At 44.1% G+C, this 15,603-nt stretch overlaps 1 protein-coding gene across 3 annotated transcripts in view; it reads left to right on the top strand.

Annotated features, from left to right (window-relative positions):
- Positions 1-1,807: 1,807 nt before the first annotated feature.
- Positions 1,808-15,603, top strand: part of LOC114491804 (low-density lipoprotein receptor class A domain-containing protein 1-like) — a 25,590-nt gene continuing 11,794 nt past the window's right edge. The window contains exons 1-3 of one of the 3 annotated variants that reach the window (XM_036020406.1): positions 1,808-2,026; positions 4,607-4,689; positions 10,384-10,447. In XM_036020406.1, coding sequence (XP_035876299.1) covers positions 4,657-4,689; positions 10,384-10,447 — 97 coding nt within the window. In that variant the 5' untranslated portion in view covers positions 1,808-2,026; positions 4,607-4,656. The remainder of the gene's footprint in view (positions 2,027-4,606; positions 4,690-10,383; positions 10,448-15,603) is intronic. The other 2 variants (XM_036020405.1, XM_036020404.1) reach the window with 2 other exon arrangements.

Here is a 15,603-nt window from a genome sequence, read left to right as displayed (position 1 = left end):
TGAGAGACCTTGGGACCCCAAAGCCACTAAGGAGACAAAGCTTATCCCCCTGGCAGGAGTACCGCCTCTGCCCACTTTACTTAACCCTGCCTGGCCCCCAGTGCATGACCAATTAGCCAATGACAGGTAAGATTCCTCAAGGAAGGAATGAACTAAGACAGGCATGGTCACGAGGGAGCCCTCAGAGAAGGACTTGGGGGACTATGGAGAAAAGAGGTGATGGACCCTTGCCCCTTGGCTTTGACATAGCGTGAGTCCTCATTCTGTCTGCAAGAAGTCCCCAAATCTCTTAGCTGCTTTACTTCCCCTGCTTGACCTAAGCCTGAAACAATGCTGGAGATGAGTGCGGCCCTGTGCTGGAAAGGATGGGTTCCCCGGGGCGATCAGGCCTAGGAAAGAATGCATAAAATCATGTGAAAATTGCTTTGATGATACCCTCAATTTAAATGATAAGGGTCCAAGCATGAAATGAGTTTGTTTCCCCAAAGTTTTATGGCTCTTTAGCTATTTGACCCTGACTCAAAATAGGACCTCAGAGTTCTTCGAATGTTATGTATTTGATCACCACTGCCTGACAATGATTGATGAGCTTTCCATATACACGCTATATCCCTATGCAGAATAAAGCCAATAAAAGCTTGTCAAGGCAAGGGTCAGGGTGCTCTCCTCAGAGCACAGAGAGTGGCTGTGCTGTCCCTTTTCCTCCACAGGACTCAGTAGTCCATGTGAATTTGTCTCATCTTAGGCACAATGCCTCAGACACTATGGACTGAAGTCTGAGTCACAAAGTGCCTACTTTGAAGGGGACTGAGGCATCATTGTCCTATGTACAATGTCTCCTGTATCTTCAATAAATGTCTCTTTTTTATATTACATGGCTGGATACCTTCTGGACAGACCTTGTACATCCAACAGACATCGCCAAACAGACCATAAAAAAAGCCACCAATGGTTGCTGCCACCAGTGCTGACTAACCCCTTGAAGGTGTACAGACCAGAAATAAAAACAAGTGCATAATATCAGTAGAAAGGGAAAAAAGAACTAGAGAGTCAGAAAAGTTAAAGTTCTGTCACTGTTCAAAATTCAGGGCAGAAGCCAAGGAAAGATGTTCGGGTAAGTCAGGTTTTTTGTCTCCACCAGGTAAATCCTTTCAAATCCTCTCAACTGTCTCACTGCATGAGCTTCAAAACTGACAAACTGTAATTTTCAAAAGATTATATGACTCTCTCATACCATAAAATAAGCATGTGCCGAATACTTTGTTTAACTTATTTTTTTTAATATTTTTTATTTATTTTTAGAGAGAGGGGAAGGGAGGGAGAAAGAGAGGGAGAGAAACACCAATGTTCAAGAGATACATCCATCAGCTGCCTCTCGTACACCCCCAACGGGGGACCCAGCCTGCGACCCAGGCATGTGCCTCAACTGGGAAACGAACCAGCGACCCTTCAGTTCACAGGCCAGTGCTCAATCCACTGAACCACCCCAGCCAGGGCTCAACTTATTAATGTAAGATATGAAACCTGGCTCCGAGAGCATGTGAGAAGCTGGGTATTTGGGGCAACCTTAGGGGAGGCTGCTGGGCTGTGCACAAATCCAGTTCACATCCAACATATAAGCTGCCTGTTGGGGATCTTTTCCATAAATCAGAAATTATTTTATTTCTACAAGTCGGAAATTACTAGCAGAAATATCCTAATCATCATGTAACTTCACTAAGTCTGGGACCGTTAATAAACAGTAAATAGAGAATCAAATGACAAGTCTCAGAACCTTTGGGTAGCCTTCCTCTCACAGGACACTGAAAAGACATGCGGCCATGACCTTTTTTGATACCGCAGCAGAAGCCAGCCTGCAGGTAAGGTGATCACCGTGTAATCACCCTTCTTTCAGCAGCGGAGGAGCAAACTGACAGAGGCGTCCTCACGGTGGTGAGCACACGTCTCTTACACCACCCTCCCGACCGGACTGCGTAACTCACTCCACGGCGGACAGCGCTGAGAACTGGAGGTCTGAGTGGAAAAGGTTAGCCATTTTAATATTCTTGAACATTAAAAGTATATTGCCAATAGCTTGAAAAATGTATGTTTTTAAAGGAAAATATAGCAGATGATGTTAACCATTAAACTATAAAGATTTTTTAAGTTGGTAGCTTTAACTTTTATTTAAAATGCCAGCAGCCTACTGATTTTTAGTAAACACTCTGTGGGTTATACCTTTTTATCTTTATACATACAAAAAGTTAAAGGCTTAAGTTTTTTGTTACCGCAAACTGGCTATGTAGACATACATTTTATATATATATATATATATACACACACACATATATATATATTTTAGATATGTTCTGCAAGTTATATCATTTAATACTTGAATTTCCAGTGGGTGGCATGGAATGTGTTCATATACATGCTGAATGAGCTCCTGTGTGACAAACAATATGTTAACAAATCTGATAGTTGTAAAGTGAATAAAAATAGCATGAAAAGCAGAACTAACTCTGGCTATTATAAAATTCTTAAATTAAGTGCTCTTCCCTTTACTATCAAATTTTTTTCTGTGACAGAGCTTCTCACCTTAGCACACCTACTGAGAGCTTCGGAAGTTACCACCTTACTCCGGTATGGTGGGCACCATTGATATAACTCAAAGTGGTAACAGCATATTTTCACATTTTATTTTTCAGAAGGTTTTACAATCTGTGTGTATTGGTTTTTAAATAACACTGAAGGTATGAAAAGGGACCGTAATGGGATTGAAATTTGGGCAGGGTGTATATTTTGACAGGAAATACAATTATTTAAGAAAAGGGGTACAACCCAGTGAGATTTGTGTAAATGTTCTTTGAGTAAAATAAACATCAAAGGTTTGTTCTGTCCTTTGCACAGCTTTTCCTCTTCAGACACTAAAGCCTTTTCTGTCCCAGTCAGAGCTGTACGACACTAGCTTGTCCACAGGAACTGAATCACCTGCATCATCACCATGTCGGTGACTAGAAGCGAGAAATGATTGCAGGTTTTATGCTCTGTGGGTTGACATAACAATCAGACACATAATTATTCCACTGGGAACAGACTGTAAACCCCTTGCTTGCTGGGGTCCTCCTCTCTGTGAAATGGAGTACAGACCACTATAGATACCTTTGCCCCACATTTTTTTTTAATTCACAAATTCAGTGAAATTGCTCTCCATGCAGATGGATCTGCTCATGTGACTTTATGAGCCTGGGAAGCATCTTAAATTTTTACATACTTCTGTTAATTTCCTTTCTCATATCCACTGAGAATAGTCAGATATACTTCATATTCCAAAATCAACTCTTGGAAAGCATCATAAGTATCTCTCTGGCACTCAGTTGGTCTTTTGTCCACCATCTCTTCTCCAAAAGGTTAAATGTTTGAGACAAGAAATTTCCTCTACCGGTCATTCAGTCCTTCAGCATCCAGTTACTGAGCCCGCACCCTGTGCTAGATGGGGGCTGGTCCCTGAGAACACAGGGGACACCCACACAGACCCAGTGCCCTGCCGGGCCCAGCCCTGCAGACCTCCCACAGTGAACCTCCCATCATGAATGCAGCGTGAGTTTGGCTTTGCTAAAGAGTATCTCCCCTCTTCCCGCACATCCTGAGCACAAGTTCAAAAAGAGCATGTGGCCCTGGCGTAGCTCAGTGGATTGAGCACAGGCTGCGAACCAAAGCATCACAGGTTCGATTCCCAGTCAGGGCACATGTCTGGGTTGCAGGCCACGGCCCCCAGCAACTGCACATTGATGTTTCTCTCTCTCTCTCTTTCTCCCTCCCTTCCCTCTCTAAAAATAAATAAATAAAATCTTTAAAAAAACAGCATGTGCTAACTAAGGTATGTTCAAGCCTCTAATATGCCTACTGCTGGGCTTCTCATATGCGAGTTGTTCTGCTGTGTTTAACATCAGTCCTCTATTAGCGCATCAGAAACCTGTGTGCCCTGAGGGGAATCACAGGGCTGTGGATCTTGGAGAGGTGGAAGTTACCCCCCATGGTTTTCAGCCTAGGATGCACAGTGGAATCTGGAGAGGTTTAGAAACTGAGGCCTGGGTCTCTCCCCCAGACAGTCTGGTGTGTTAGTCCAGGATGCCACATGGGGGCCATGTAACAGCTGCCCGGGTAATCCTAGTGTGCACTCAGGGCAGAGAACCACCGCTCTAGCAGCAATTACCGTAGCTCCTGGCTAGAGGAGCCCGTACATCACAGAGCACATGCTGGCGTTTGCTTCTCACATTGCTGGCTCCTTATCTACAAACTAGGTTCTTATGAAAGAAGACTTGTTGGTACCTGCTATGATTCCTTTGTCAAGATAAACATGTTCCCTTTTCAGCCCGTGTGACAAAGAATTCCAAAATACTAATCTTACCTATTATGAGTAATTCACCTTCTGTCATTCAATGAGATGTCCGTTGTGACCAGCCATCCTTTATTAATCTGTGTTTCTGAAAGGGCTCGCTTCATATGTCTCACAATTGTTTACTTTCCTTGCTTACCTTTTGGATAAAAAAGAGTCCTGAGCATCCAGGACAACAATTTGTACCAACCCATGCCACAGAGGTTTCTTGTTATTCCTTTGTTCTAGGATTTCCCTGGGGACCCAGGTGTCCACTGAAGCCCGGCCCTCCGGCGCCCATGCCCTCTCCCAGAGTTCATCCGCAGAGCCAGGTAGCCCACCCTCCACGGTGCACGTCTGTTAGGAAAACCTCTCCTCCCTCCCCTCCCCTGGCTGTTCTGGCGTTTGCCCTGCTGCGGAGGAGACTGTCAACAAGAAAGGGTTCGGGTGTGTGTGCCCGTCTCACAGGTCCCTCACAGCGTCAGATCACCAATATTTCGGGAAGAGCCTGTTCACCCTGCCGCACCGCAGGCTGGCCTCACCGCCCTCTCCCGAGGAGCGCCTCTCTCTGCCCCTGCAGATTTTTCTTTAAAAGAAAACGTCACTTTGCCTATGTTGATAAGATATTAAAGGAGAGCATTGTGTGCTTGGTCAGCTCTCACACAGCCTCCTCGTTGGGAAGAAATTAAAAACATCAACCACTGTCATCTTAAGAGAAAGCCGAACCCAAATCTCAAGGTTTGTGCTACACGCTGGGGCCGTGGCCACCGTGCCACCGGGACCTCGTCACGGAGAAAACACAGTAAAAATTAGGTGACCACCAAGTACAGTGAGGCAAGAGATAACAGAGTTAATGTCAGGGAATAGATAAGAAAACTTAATGTTGAAGGAGTGAACTTGAGGGAGAGAATTATCTCTGCGGCTTCTGGAAGCCAAGGTCAGAATTCCCAATACCTTGGCATGTTAAAAATTTATCTTGCTTTTGTGAATATAAAAGTAGCGTATACTTCTTGTACCTCTTAGAATGCCTTCAGCTGTAAAATAAAACCCACTTCGGATAGCTCAAACAAATACGTTAATGCATTTGCCCATAAAAGAGGGTGTCCAGAGTTAGGTGGACTTCAAGGTTGGTTGATGGAACAGCTCCATGACGTTAAGTAAGATTCGGGTTTCTTCAGTCTCTGCACTCTCTGGCCACAGCTTAGCTTTATCCTGTGTCCGGTTCCCCTCAGGGGTCACAGTGTGGCTTCCAATTGCAGCAGGGGCCATACGCTCCTTTATTTCCTTCCTTTCCAGGAGTGAAAGAGGTGTCCCGTACCCCTTCTGGAGAGTAAGGAGGAACATCTGAAAAAGCTCCCAGAAAGCCTTTCCTTTAGTCTCACTTACTGCCATTGGGCCGCATGCCCATTCCTGAAACAGCTGTGGACGCTGAAGTCAGCTGGCACCCACCAGCCGTAACCATTCCACCAAGGGCCTGCGTCTGCTGCTGCGTCTGGGCTGAGTGCGGAGAAGCACTGGCATTTCATTAAGACAAAAAAGGGGAAGAATGCAAAATATACTCAATTCACATTGGAGAGCCCTGACCAGGCACCTAAAGTAGATAAGCAGAAGAATGGTATGTAACTAAAAAGATTAAATGGAAGAATAAAAAAAATACTCGATTGACTCAAAGGAAGGGAGAACTAGAAGACACAGAGAACAAACCGATGGTGGACAGATGGGAGAGGGCTGGGTGCCTGGGTGAAACAGGGGAAGGACTGAGAAGTGCAATTTGGTAGCTACAAAACAGCCGTGGGGATGTAAAGTAAAGCACAGAAGTGCAATCAATAATATTATAACAAATATGTACGGTGCCAGATGGGTACTTGAATTTTCGGGCGACACTTAGTAAATTATATAATTGTCTAACCACTATGCTGTACACCTGAAACTAATAAAAAATAATATTTAATATTATTGGTATTGAGTAATATTGTAATAGGAAATAAAATTTAAAAAGAAGGCAAGAGACAGAAATATGGAAATAAAACAATTCAATGGGACAAATGAAAACAAATAGCAAAGTGGTAGATTTAAATTCAATGTTCAACATTAAGTGTAGCCTTTTTAGATTGGCTCCGTCCACTTAGAAACATACATTCAAGGTTGCTCCATACATTTTCATCACTTGATAGTTCATTTCTTTTTAGTGTTGAATAATATTCTGTTGTCTGGATATAACAGTGTATTTATTTGTTTACCCATCAAAGGACATCGAAGGACATTATTTCCAAATGTTGGCAATTGTGAATAGAGCCACAGTAAATACCCGTGCGCAGGATTCTGTGGGGACCTACGTTCCAGCTCCTCTGGGTCAATACCCAGGAGTGCAACTGCCGGGTCACATGATAACAGTATGTTTAGCTTCAGCCCAGCTGTCTTCCAAAGTCATTGTACCATTTTGCTTTCCTACCAGCAATGAGTGAGAGTCCCTGCCGCTCCACATCCTCACCAGCACTCGGTGTTGGCTGTGAACCAGATTTTGGCTATTCTTACAGGTGTTTAGTGGTATCTTGTGTTGTTTTAATTTGCATTGCCCTGATGATATCTTTTCACATGCTTATTAGCCACCTACATACCTTCTTAGGTGAGGGACAAAGAAGGTTTGTTAAGGCCTTTGACCCATTTTTTTAAATTGGGTTGTCTGTTGTCTTTTTTCTGTTTGTTGTTTATTTGTTTTTTAGAACTTAATGATGTAATGCATTTTTGGCTTACTTTTATATTTTTCTCAATTACAGCTTACACCCAATGTTGTTTTATATTAGTTTCAGGTGTACGGCATAGTGGTTAAACAATCATACACTTTACAAAGTGCTTCCCCCAATATTTCCAGTGCCCATTGGCACCATACATGGTTAGGGTTGTTTGTTCGCTTTTCTTTTTTTTTTTTTGAAGGTTTTTTTGTTATTCTACTACAATGTCTCAATTTTCTCCTTCTTTGCCCTCCTCTGCCCTGACCCTCACCCCCATTGTTTGTTTTCTTATTGTGGGGTTTTAAAAGGTAATGGCCCTTTGTCAGATAGGTCTTTTGCAAATACTTTCTTCTAGGCTGGGGCTTGTCTTGTCTCGATAACTCTTGCAGGAATGCTTTTTGTACTAAGAAATACTCAAATACTAAGGAATACTTTGTTGCATATATTTTCCCAGTGTATAAATTAAAAATAATTCTTTTGCAAGAACTAGAACCCAGTCATTCATGTAATAGAAAACATTTATTGGATCACATAGCCGAAACATCCATAAGTAGTTACAGCTTTAGGTAGAGCCTGATCCGGCATCCGAAACAATGTTATCAAGGGTCTCACTTCCTTATTTCTCTTCCTTCTGCCTTCCACAAGGTTAGCTTCATCCAGAGACTCCAGCAACTTCAGGCCTCACCTCCCCACTCTGTGCTTTCCAGAGACACAGAGATGGTGGCTCTGCCCAAATCCTGGGATCTCTCTGTCTCCGTTGCTCTCTCTCTCTCTTTCTTCCTCCCTTCTAATGCCTCTCTCTTCCTCTCTCTGACTAGGTCTTATTCCCATCCTTAATTCAATGAGTTGGCTCAAGGTGAGAGTATTTGGTGATTAGTATAAATTCATTAGGACCCACACCCACCCAAAGTGTATAGATGAAAATGGAAAACGGGAAATTCCCCAGAGAAATGTCAGCCTATATGAACAACTTGGGTAGAAAAGGGTTATGGGCACCCATTACATACAGGATGAATAGTATAACCAGAGTTTCTTATTGGTATTTTGTCGAGTCTAGATTCCTTTAAGCCTTGCACTTACGGACTCAGTTCTAGCAAGTGGAATTCTATACCCTGAAAAAGCAAGTCCTACAAATTGCAGTAAGTAGAGAAACAAGTTACTGATGCCAGCATAAAAGATAAAATTGTTAAGCAATGATTTAAAAAATAATTTTAGATAAATTTGGAGGCTGAAACACTCACAAGAATGATACCCTATTTTAGATTAAATAGCCACAAGTTTCCTTGTGAGATTGTCTGTAAAAAGTCCTTTTCTGAGATATCTGGCATTCAAAGTTTGATGTACTTCCTGCAAAACACGGCTTTTAATCTTAAAAGCCTTGTATGCTGACTGACTGTCATGGAAAACTCTATTCACATGGAGATTTGTAACTTTAGAAGATTTAAACTGCCACCTAATTCTTCATCAAAAACAATAGTCTTAGGACTCCCTTTCTCTCTTCTCCTTTTGTGCATAAACACAAGTGAATAGATGACTGGCTGATTCATCTTGAATGAGGCATTCCAGGAAGTGTATTCCAACAACCAACTTGTCATTTTGCTTTATGTTTAATTTTTTTTCAGAGCAGGCATACATTACTTTTGTGAAGTTAAATCCAACAGTTCACCACTGCTCCCAAAACAACATTTCAAATCACCTCGCTATAAAAAGGACAAGAAGTCTGGGTTCTTTCTTTCCTAGCTTCCCTTTACCCACCCCTCCCTTCCAGCCTCCTTTGCAGCTAGCGTGCAAGTGTGTCATGGAGGTTTAACCCATCAGATGCACTCACCCCAGATTTTTGAGTTGGCAGCTACTGACTCAAAGCAGGAAGAACAGTAGAGTCCAGGGCAGTGGCAGTGGCAACCACAGCAATATTCAGTTTCTGGGAGCAGTAGATGCTGTGTGAGACACGATGGCCTTGTCTCACTGGCAAGATTTGGGCTGTGGCCCTGCAGTTGCCTGGCCTCCCTTGTTCCTGGCCTTTGTCCAGCCTGCTTCTCACGGCTTCTTCATATATATTTCTGTGAACCAACAGCTTTCCAGTCAATTCCTTCTCTGTGTAACCAGAGTTGGTTTCTGATGTTAAGAATTTGGGTGGTGCCGTGGCTGGTGTGGCTCAGTGGATTGAGTGCTGGCTTGCAAACTGAAGGTCGCTGGTTTGATTCTAAGTCAGGGCACATGCCTGGGTTTCAGGCCAAGTCCCCAGTAGGGGCCACATAAAAGGCAACCACATATTGATGTTTCTCTCCCTCTCTTTCTCCCTTCCCCTCCACAAAAATAAATAAAATCTTAAAAAAAGAAAGAATGTGGGTAGTTACAAAAAAATAAAGAGGCCCTGGCTGAAGTAGCTCAGTGGATTGAGCGCAGGCTGCTAACCAAAGCATCACAGGTTTGATTCCCAGTCAGGGCACATGCCTGGGTTGCAGGCCATGGCCCCCAGCAACTGCACATTGATGTTTCTCTTCCTCTCTCTCTCTCTCTCTCTCTCTCTCTCTTTCTCTTTCCCTTCGCTCCCTAAAAATAAAAATTAAATCTTTAAAGAAAAATAATAAATAAATACATAAATAAATAAAATCTTAAAAAAAAAGAAAGAAAGAAAGAGAACACCCTCCTCCCAGGCCCTGTGTCCCACTGTGCCACATGAGTACAAGGAGTCTTCATGAAAACAGGTCCCATAGCCCCAGTCATGCTTCCTGTCCCAACCCTGCCCCCACCTTCCCTTTCCCCCTCCCTGCCCTCTCCAGGGCTCGGTATGTTTCCAGATCCCAGAGGACCGCCATCAGAGGCAGTCACCACACTCTCTCCATCTCTCACCGCCTCAGCCTCCTCCACAAACTGTCCCTGAGAAGAGCCCCCACCCCACACAACCCGGCTTCTCCAAATAGACAAGTCTGGCTGGTCAGGCTGGGGCGCCACATGCGCCTGCGTTACAACTTCCTACATGCTGACAGATTAGTTGCTCTGAGAAATCCATTGTCCTCTTTCTTATAAAGTCCTTCTAGACTGTCTTAAGCGGGACCAAATTGTTCCTGCTGAGCCTGGCACCTGCTTCCTAAAGGCTTGGACCCAGCCAATCGCCCTCCACCCTCCCTGTCTCTGTTCCACAAGCACTTGCTGAGCACCTCCGGGTAGGAGACAGGACGAGAGCTCTCAGCCCAGCCCTCCCTCAGATAAGTCACACTTCTCCGGCCTGTTCTGTAGCTCCAAGTAAGTCACTGTGCGTCAGTATAACCAGAGCTGTTCCTTCTCTTGCAGGGGACAGAAGTCTCTTCTGTTTCCAGTGCAAAGGAAGTCCCTTCAGATCTGGAGCGTAAAAAAGGTGACATTTCTACTTTAAAATAAAATAAAATATTTAAATACAAAGGATCTGCCCAATAGGTATGGAGTCCTAGGACATCAGCCATGTCCCCTCCCCCGTGTGTCAGCTGAGGGCTCCCAGGCACCTGAAGTACCAGTAGGGGCTCCCTGGACTCTAGCCGCTGGGAAGCTTTAACTGGGGCAGATGCAGGAGCATCCCGCCTGACTGCGCTGGTGGGGCTGACACTGGCTGCCTGTGTCAGACTTGGACCTCCGGAGTTTCCAGGGCTGCAGACTGCACACAAGGATTGCTCAGTTACATTCACTGACAACCATTTTCAATAGTCAACTTTCCACAAATGTCATTATTGCTTACACTGATATGTGCATGTGTATTTACATAAATATTATATATACTAGCATATATAACAGTTTCATTGTGGAAACATTTTAATAAAATTATTGATATATATAAAGTCTCCAATTAAAATAAATATATGGTTGATCTGTTTAAAAATTTTACCCTGCCCTGGCTGGTGTGGCTCAGTGGGTTGAGCGCTGACCTGCGAACCAAAGGATCACCGGTTCGATTCCCAGTCAGGGCACATGCCTGGGTTGTGGGCCAGGTCCCCAGTACGGGGTGTGTGAGAGGCAACCACACACTGATGTTTCTCTCCCTCCCTTTCTCCCTCCCTTCCCCTCTCTCTAAAAATAAATAAAATATATATTTAAGAAAATTTACCCTATAAAATTATAAATAGGCAGAACTGTTCAGAAAATAATAGAAGCCAGCAGGAATTTTCATTCCTGCTGAAAATGACTTTCTGTGATGGTGGCCTGAACAGATTGTTCACAAGCCACAGGACCTCGAGGGTCAGATTTTCTGCATGTCCAGGTGCCAGGGTCACACACACAATCCCTGTCAGAGATTGTTCGGACCATGTCCATTGAAAAGGAAAGGAGAGGGAAATCCCCCCGTGACCAGACCATAGAAGAGTCCAGGAAAGCCTCTGCCTGCACCTGCTTCAGGCAGACTGGGTCTACTCCCCACAGAGCCCCCAGGGCACGGGCTACCTCCCGGCCTCCAGAGGCCTGGCTTTGGAGTAAACCTGGGTTCTCAGGGATTGGCTGGCGGAAGTGTGGGCAGAGGGCCCCGCCCACTTGCCAGGTAAACATGCACCTGGGAAGAAAGCTCAGGCTGCTATTGGAGTTGACCTCCCAGCCACCTGTGCACCAAACCTGTGTCCACTCCCTGAGTGGGACTGTGATGTCATCACCAGTGGCAGTGCCACAGGATAACAAGTTGTCGTCATTTCTAAGCCCTGAAAATAGGCTAAATTCTTTGCAGTGCACAGACTTCAATCCAATCCTCTGATTTTGCTCCAAATTATTTTAAAAGCCAAAAAAGTAAACCAAAAAGATTTGTTTCTACTACTGCAGCACTTGCCAAAACACTGTCCAAGTGTATTTTTATCAGTGACTCTAGTCACACAATGCTATAAAGGTCTTAATAGTTACCAAAATAGCTACTTTGTTTGGTTCACCCAGGAGTCCCCCCGAGTTGGAAGGGTTGGGAAACATCTCCATCTGACAACCAAGGAAACCAAGACCCAAGGAGCCATAAGGCTTGCTCAGCCAGCAAACAGTAAAGGGCTCAGGGGCCCCACCCTTGTGCTCTGAACATGCCTAAGATGGGGCCAAACAGAGGGCTGTACCCTGGCATTTCCAGGCAGAAATACCGAGGACCAAAAACCATTAAACCTGTCATTTGGAGGTCTGCTATTAAATTTTTTATTTGAAAGAGAAGATGCTGACTATAAATAATTTTCTGTTATCTATATTTTGCAAAAGGAAAAAGAAAGAATAAGAAAGGTTATGAGGACGAAATTATGGCTGACACGAGCATTTTTCTTTCAGCAGGAGAAAGGCAGGCGACAAGCACCGCTTGCCTGCACAGCTCCTCCTGCTTTGTGTGACAGTGATGCTCCCTCAACACCGAGCGTCAGCTGGGGTTTAGCAAACCGAGTTGTGCCTTACAGGACCAGAGTCACTGAGGGACTGCTATGGGGAATGTATGCAAAAGGAAGGAGTAGTCCCTAATTTTTCTTTTATGCAAGTACACCCTGTTCCAACCATTTTAAAGTGCACCCTCTATTTGCTCATTTTAACCTCTCTAAAATCAGCATGCACCCCTGAGAGCAGGAGGCAATGGATATGTCAGACAATAACAGCCCTCCGGGTGACAGTCACAATGAAGTAAATGCGAAATATTCCACGACACCTAGGGTGAGGGTCAAAAAATCTGCAATCTCGAAGCACCTGAGGTTTGGTGAAATGTTATTCATAGTTGATGCAGACCCTGGCCAGCAGGATCCATGTGTTGTGGCCACAACAAACAAATTCACACAGACTACAGAAGTCCTGTGGAGCAAAAGGGACGGCGTGGCCGCTCTCTAAGTGAGAGAGAGGGCCCCGACCCTGCCTGGACAGGCTTTTGTTGCTTTTCTGGGTGCATTACATCAGGATGGTCCTCATTTATTATGCACAGGTTTGCTTTAGGTGATTGATTACCTTTTACAGATAACAAAGGAAAGTTGCTAATTACTTCAAAGAGAAGGATGTTACAGACCAAGGGGAAAAGTGGTTGAACTGATTACACTCCCTACTTGGGAGGTTTAGCACAAATTTTAGGAAGTTACTTTAAAGATATGCAGTAAACATTTGCTGTCTCAATCCAGGGTGAGGGAATTTTAGCAAAAGCAAGTCTCCTAGCAGCCTAGGTATAAAGGCCTGATTCCTCACGGGAGAACCTATCCATGGGTGTGGGTCCTATGTGCTGGATCTCGCTTCCCACTGCCTTTTCCAAGTGGGAGCTAGGCTACATTTTCCATGCCACAAGGAATGGTTCCCTATACACAGTGGCTTGCTTGGAGCAAGATACAGCTATGAGTTTATTTTAATTGGGGATCAGATGATAATACTAGAACCATATATGTTATATTTAATCCTAGCTTTAGTATTCACCAGTAGTGCCCTGACTTGGTGTATAATTCTGGAGAAGCTCAATGGATTGGGCGTTGTCCTGCAAACAAAAAGACCCCCAAGGGGTCACCAGATGGGGGCATGCACTAGGCAAGTGCAAGAGGTCACCTATCAGTGTTTCTCTCCCTCCCACCCCCCCTAAAAAATAAATAAGTAAAATTGTTTTAAAAAAAGAATTCACCAGTAGCGAACCCATGAAACACACACCCAAACCTCAACAAAGGCAGAACCCTAGGTCCCTAGAGACTTCCAGGTGTGTGTGTGTGTGTGTGTGTCTCCTTGTGACCTTGATTTGTGGCCCTGGATGTGCCATGTACCCTGTAGGACTTACTGTGGGTAACAAACCTTGTTTTTCAAAGTTCCCCGGTAGTTGTTGCTGAGACATGTTTTGTGATCATAATAACAACAGGGTGGATCCAGCCACAACACTGGTTGGGGAAATGTCCGGGGAGGCTGCATAAGTGGTACCACTCCACTTGGGTGGCCCCAAGCATTCCTGCCTGACAGCATCACTATTGCTAGGCTGAGACCAGACACAAAGCAACTTGTTATCTTAAATAGCTCACACCATTATTGTGTGACCTTTTATCGTTTGTGGCATACATGGAAAATTACAAGTACACGCTTGCACCAGGCAGATAATTATTTCCTTCTTCTCTGCTCCAGCCTTCTGTCCATCTGTCCTCACTGCATATTTTATAAACACACAAATCAATATGATAAAAATGTCCCTAAAAAGGCAGCCAATCTTCAAAGAAGCTAATAATACATGACCTATTTCATGGAAAGAAAAAAAGGCAGTGGATCAAAAACAACTAAAATGTCAACTCGGTTTGAAAGAAGCCAATTAGCAGCACAGATATAAAGATGCTACACTTGTGATAAGCTTGGCTAACAAAACAATGCCGCCCATTAGAAAATTTTCAATAAAACATTCTGGTGTTGAAAGCTTATTTTTGATGAGCTGGAAAAGCAAAGAAAAATAATCCTGAGCCATATTCCAGTGTAGAAAGATGTTGTTTATTCTTCTTTGCTAGAGTTGGAGCCAACCATTCTGATGGTTTGGATTAGCTCTTAATATTTCTAGCCATTTGAGGATTCAAATCAATGGTGCAGTTCTGGGAACAGGCTCTGTCACCCCCTGGAAGTCACAAGCCCTCCCTCTCTCTCCTTTCCCCACTCTGACCAGTGGCCTTCAGGCAGAAACCAGCACAGGGAAGTCAAGGACCCCAGGGCATCAACACAGCAAGGCCACACCTCAAGGCCCCAGTTTTTCCATGTGGAAAATAAGGTTATTGGACTAGATTAATGTCTCTAAACTTTTCCTATGGAGAGCCCAGCGCATGGGTATAGAAGCTAAGGGTGGAGTTACAGTATGAAAAGGGTTGGGGCTGATACTGCTGGAGAAGAAAGAGGAAGGAAAGGGATGCACCTGTATAAGCAGCTTTCAGGGAGAGCTGTCAGGGAGCGGGAGACGGGTGTAATGTGATTGCGGGGTGGGGGGAGACGGGACAGCTTAGAGAACCCCTTTATGCTCCTGGGAAATCGCTGCAGGCCCCTCCCCATGTTACTATCCTTTTGCTTTTATTACAATGTTATTTCAACATGTACAACCATAAAACAAGGGTATGGACTGGATGTTTATCAGCTACTATATAATTGCAGAACAAAATTATAATCAAATATCACAAAGGTAATAAAGTTCAGATTCATGATATTAATTTAATATAATAGATAAATAGATGGTATTGTCTTTCAGAAACTAAATTGGCAATTTGAGGTTAATGGTAGAAAAAGGTTAGCTCAGGTCTGGTCATATATTCACTCCATTTCTATATTGCAAGTTTGCAAATATGTCTCCCGAGAACAGCTGTTTGCATACAGATTAGGATTGTTGATACACTCCAGCCTTGGTGTGTAGTTTGGGAGAAGCAAACCTTTCATGTCACCAATACCCTGTTAGGGAGCAAGGCAGGTGTTGCTCGATAACTCTGTCAAGTTCTCTCTTTTATTTGAAGCTACTAGTCTGCATCCGGTGGGCAACTAATCTAGTTATTGCTGCACTCCAGAACAGAGCCATTCTTCACGGCATACCTGCTACTGAAATTACTGTTAATGGAGTGGCCGGAAGTTGAC

The sequence above is a fragment of the Phyllostomus discolor genome, chromosome 3, assembly GCF_004126475.2.
Source record: "Phyllostomus discolor isolate MPI-MPIP mPhyDis1 chromosome 3, mPhyDis1.pri.v3, whole genome shotgun sequence".
Taxonomy (NCBI): Eukaryota; Metazoa; Chordata; class Mammalia; order Chiroptera; family Phyllostomidae; genus Phyllostomus; species Phyllostomus discolor.
This window is presented reverse-complemented; position numbering and strand designations above follow the sequence as displayed.